The sequence below is a fragment of the Juglans microcarpa x Juglans regia genome, chromosome 8D (genome assembly GCF_004785595.1).
Source record: "Juglans microcarpa x Juglans regia isolate MS1-56 chromosome 8D, Jm3101_v1.0, whole genome shotgun sequence".
Taxonomy (NCBI): domain Eukaryota; kingdom Viridiplantae; phylum Streptophyta; class Magnoliopsida; order Fagales; family Juglandaceae; genus Juglans; species Juglans microcarpa x Juglans regia.
Window position 1 is genome coordinate 4,262,298 of NC_054608.1, and position 3,887 is coordinate 4,266,184.

The window sequence follows — 3,887 nt, forward strand, 5'->3', positions numbered from 1 at the left end:
GGCCAAAGGAAAAGCAAATAAAAGGGAAAAAAAAAAAAAAAAGGGGGTCTGGCAAGAAGTACCAAAACGACATTATCGTGGGCTTGGGCTTGGCCTCCCTTCTAGTTTGAGCTTAGGCACTGGGTATTACATCCGTTCTGAGCACAGTAATAGGACTTTCAAGAAACTACTTGCTTTTTTAAACTAGCAGCCTATGATTTGGCAAAATCGGGACTCTACTTTGTGTAAAAACTTAGGAAAATCCCCATCAACCACTCAAATCTTGAAAGATATTCATTCACAACAATCCTATCATGGTGGGGTGTCATTTGCCAATTAAAGAGGCCAGGCTTATTCTCCATACTCAGAAACCAAAATTACTTAATTTAAAAGAAGGATAAATGATTATAAAAGCAATATTACGAACTTAAACCAGAAGTTCTTAGTTCTTTATATACATAGTAGCTGATATCTACATCTCCGTTATCTATGAAACTCTGTTATTAGCTTGCTTATTCAAAGGTCATTCTCCCTTCTCATGGAAGTGAGCCACTCATCTGAGCCAGCCGATTCTAATTCTGATGTGCCGGTCCGCAAGCACGCTTTGACTGCAATGTGAAATCTTTGGTCTGCCACGCATAGATATCAAACGAATCAGAACTGTAAACTACTAAAGTTTGGAATAATGGATCAAATCCTTCAAATATAAGCTGCAGACTGTAACTAAATCTTCGAGATGAGAATCAGTAAATGAAACCCCTCCTTGGAAATTTCCAATGGCCAGTCCGCCTGCAAAATGCATAAACAGAAACAACAAATCACAAATTTGTGAACTGATTCAAGTGCAGTAGAAGAGTTTAACAATACTTGGAAAACTTAGTAAAGGATACAGGAGAGCTGGATGTGTTGGCCTCTTAGCAACTCTCACCATCCCTGCTGCACGAGAAACCATAAATCATCCTCAAATCACCCAGAAATTAAACAATGGAAAGCAACAAAATGACCAAACCAAGTTTCTTAAAAATCATATACCTAAATGAGATATAGGAATGGAGTTTCAGAGACCAACCCAACAAACAAAACACCACAACATCAATCAATATATCATTTATGAGTTTGGTCGTGTCTTCGACCTGAGATCACCCATTTGATCCACAAGATCTTGCAAATCCTCACCCCAGTTGGCTGGTTGTGCAACCAAATCCTCTAATATTTCTGCATCGATTTCTGATTGATAATCCACCACAGCTTCTTCCTCTGCATTTCCAGCAATTAAATCGTCATTCAGTAGCTCCTCCCATATTGTCTCGTTAACAAAATCCAAATTGCCGCCACTTCTTGTGGGAATCGAACTTGCAATTGGGTCCTTGATATCACTGCTCGATTCATTGTCCCAGGAAGATGAGAGAAACGTCTCTATTTCTGACTCCATTGTTGACAATTCTTCATGTTCTTGGCTTGTGAGGCCCACATCCAGACCACTGCCTGCCGTCACAGACAACACTTCTTCTTGCAAATCCTCCGCACTGGGACGTGCAGTCAGCCTCCGCTTTCGTCCTATTTCAACACCTAGCAATTCTCTTCTCTGAGCAAATTGCTGGATAAAGGTCGGGTTGCTGAGTGCTTTAGCAAGAAAAGTCATCATCTGTTGTTGTTTCCTCTCAGTGGCTTGTAACCTATCCTCCATGGAAATGATTTCATCCCTCGAATTCTGTTGCTCCTGTCTCAACTTCAGAATCTCCGCCATTAACAAGCTTCTATCTCTCTTTAATCTTTCAAGATCGCCTTCCAAGCCATATTCTCCCAATTCAACACAAGCTCCTCCTCCCCCTTCTCCTTGTTGTTGTAGACCTTGGCTGACATGTCTTCTCCGCTTGATGGTCTTCAATAAATGCTTTTGCCCTCCTAGAAACCCTTCATTTGCGAATTCCCATCGATCAGGATCAACCTTTCTGAAACCCTGCATCCAATTTTAACATTAAGGAGATGTTTTACAGTCTTCGAAGCTAATTAACCTATAGTCGATGGAAATCGAATAAGTGTAAACATGACAAACGTTTTCAGGGAAAATGATCTGATCAGAATCACAGCATGCAGCCAAAAGAACAAAAGACGGATTGACTACAACTGATGCAAAGAAACATTCCACTTTTGTAAACCCAGTAAAAACTCGAATTGATCGAAACAAACACAAAATAGTAATACCCTTCAGAAAAACTTCAGATTACTCAAATGACAACGTGCTAAGTGCAAAATCATAGAATTCAGCAAAATCATCAATAAAAGAATGCAAGAATGATCCCAATTATTAGGAGAGTGGGTACTTACATATGTATTGAGTTGGCGAATGAAGCTGGAGAAGTTACTGTGCTTAAAGTACCGAGGAAGAAGGCTGGTGGAGAACTTGCCGGAGTCCCAAACGACGAAGCTGTTGCGAGCTCTGCTCCACGATACAATCGAGTCCGTCGAAGGGTCCTCCACCATTTCAAAGGTCTTGGTCAGAAACGGAGGCGGACCCACATCGTGCAGCCCCTCCATTGGCTGAGGCGAGAAGCTGGAAGCCGAAGAAGAGGACGATGATCCCAAAGCACATGTCACCGTTTCCTCCTTAACCATCACTCCTTCCATAACTTCCTCCTTACAGTGATAAAAGACGTAATAATGCGTAAAGCCTGAAGCTTTGGGAGTGTGTGTGAAGCCGCTTTCTGAAGCAGACGGGGGTGGTAGAAAGACTACTTATGGAGGGGGAGCAGAAACTTCTAGATAGGAATGGAGATATTTTGTTGGTGTCGGTTTTTATCTTGGAAGTTCGAAAGAAGTTTCGGATGTTTTGTCGCTTGCCACTGGTCGGAAGATTACCATAGATTCTAGAAACTTCTCTACGTTTCTGAAATCTGTGGCCGTTCACTGATAAGAGTGTCACTGTTCTGTGGGGCCCTTTGTTTGCCACGTATTAAATTTACAACCGTCGGTGTTCGGTCTCTGAGAGAAAAGAATATCGTTGGATGGATGAATATGCCCCTGCGATATGTTGGTTTTACGGTTAGGAAAATGATACTCTTGGTCTTATCGCTGGACGTTACTGTTAAAATTTTTTATTTATTTTTAACTTAATGGTTAAAGAAATATTTTTTTAATAATATTATGATTTTTTTATTTTTTTTTAAAAACTTAAAACTATTAAAAAAATAAATGTAATAAAAAATTAAAAAAAAAAATCAATTATACCTAACAATAGCTCCCAACTAGAGTTGAGAGCGGTGGACCTTACAATTAAAGGTTGGGTTTAGTCCGTTTAGATGTTAAATTAAGTTAAAATGAGTTAAATTATTTATGAATTATAATGAATTGAAATGTATTTGAATATTAAGTTGAATTTAAATGTATTTATAAAAAGTTAAAAAATGTTGTGGGTCCCTCGTGTAAATAGGTGTGTTGAGTTGAAAAAAGTTGTGGGTCCTTCGTGTAAAAATGTTTTGAGTTGAAATGAATTTAATGATTTGAAAATTGAGTGTTTGGATGTTAAATTTAACTTAAAATTAGATTGAATTGAATTGATCTTAGTTCAGTCTAACTTCCAAACGAAACCGACGAGTTGAATTGAGTTGAATTGTGAATAGTTATATTCTATAAATTTTATTCACATGGATTTAATTTTTTAAAATTTATCAATAATTAATTTAAAATGGGTTAGATGAATTTATCAAGTAAACATATAGTCTCGTTGATATGATTTTGGAAACGTGTTTTTCTAACCGGAGATAATGATGGAAAGGAATTGATCAGCTATGAGAATTACAGATATGGAACACGTGACACAAATTTAATGGTGTAGTTCAAACATCTTATCCTCCCTTGAAATCATATGATATGGACCAAACCGTCCCCCGACAAGGATTAGATTTTTT

General features: G+C 38.2%; 1 protein-coding gene across 5 annotated transcripts; it reads right to left on the bottom strand.

Moving 5' to 3' along the window:
* Positions 1 to 381: 381 nt before the first annotated feature.
* LOC121243330 (heat shock factor protein HSF30) lies at positions 382 to 2,705 on the bottom strand. Of its 5 annotated transcripts, none has more exons than XR_005936110.1 (3): positions 2,308 to 2,705; positions 1,012 to 1,939; positions 382 to 912 (listed from the first exon to the last, which is right to left on the bottom strand). XR_005936110.1 is itself a non-coding variant. In XM_041141439.1 (3 exons), the coding sequence occupies exons 1-3, from the start codon at positions 2,605 to 2,607 to the stop codon at positions 650 to 652; spliced, it is 1,203 nt and encodes a 400-aa protein (XP_040997373.1). In that variant the 5' UTR covers positions 2,608 to 2,705; the 3' UTR covers positions 382 to 649. The 5 variants fall into 5 exon arrangements, 3 of the variants coding, with proteins under 3 accessions (XP_040997373.1, XP_040997375.1, XP_040997374.1); XR_005936111.1 differs by having other exon boundaries at positions 382 to 915; XM_041141439.1 differs by having other exon boundaries at positions 382 to 768; positions 1,156 to 1,939.
* Positions 2,706 to 3,887: the final 1,182 nt, after the last annotated feature.

What these genes read in the sequence shown, in the direction of transcription:
- LOC121243330 (XM_041141439.1), bottom strand. Translation starts at nt 2,607, where the DNA reads ATGGAAGGAGTGATGGTTAAGGAGGAAACGGTGACATGTGCTTTGGGA. An exon ending in TTCGCCAACTCAATACATAT is followed by an intron (nt 1,940 to 2,307) that starts GTAAGTACCCAC and finishes AATTGGATGCAG; the next exon opens with GGTTTCAGAAAGGTTGATCC. An exon ending in TGCACAACCAGCCAACTGGG is followed by an intron (nt 769 to 1,155) that starts GTGAGGATTTGC and finishes TGCATTTTGCAG; the next exon opens with GCGGACTGGCCATTGGAAAT.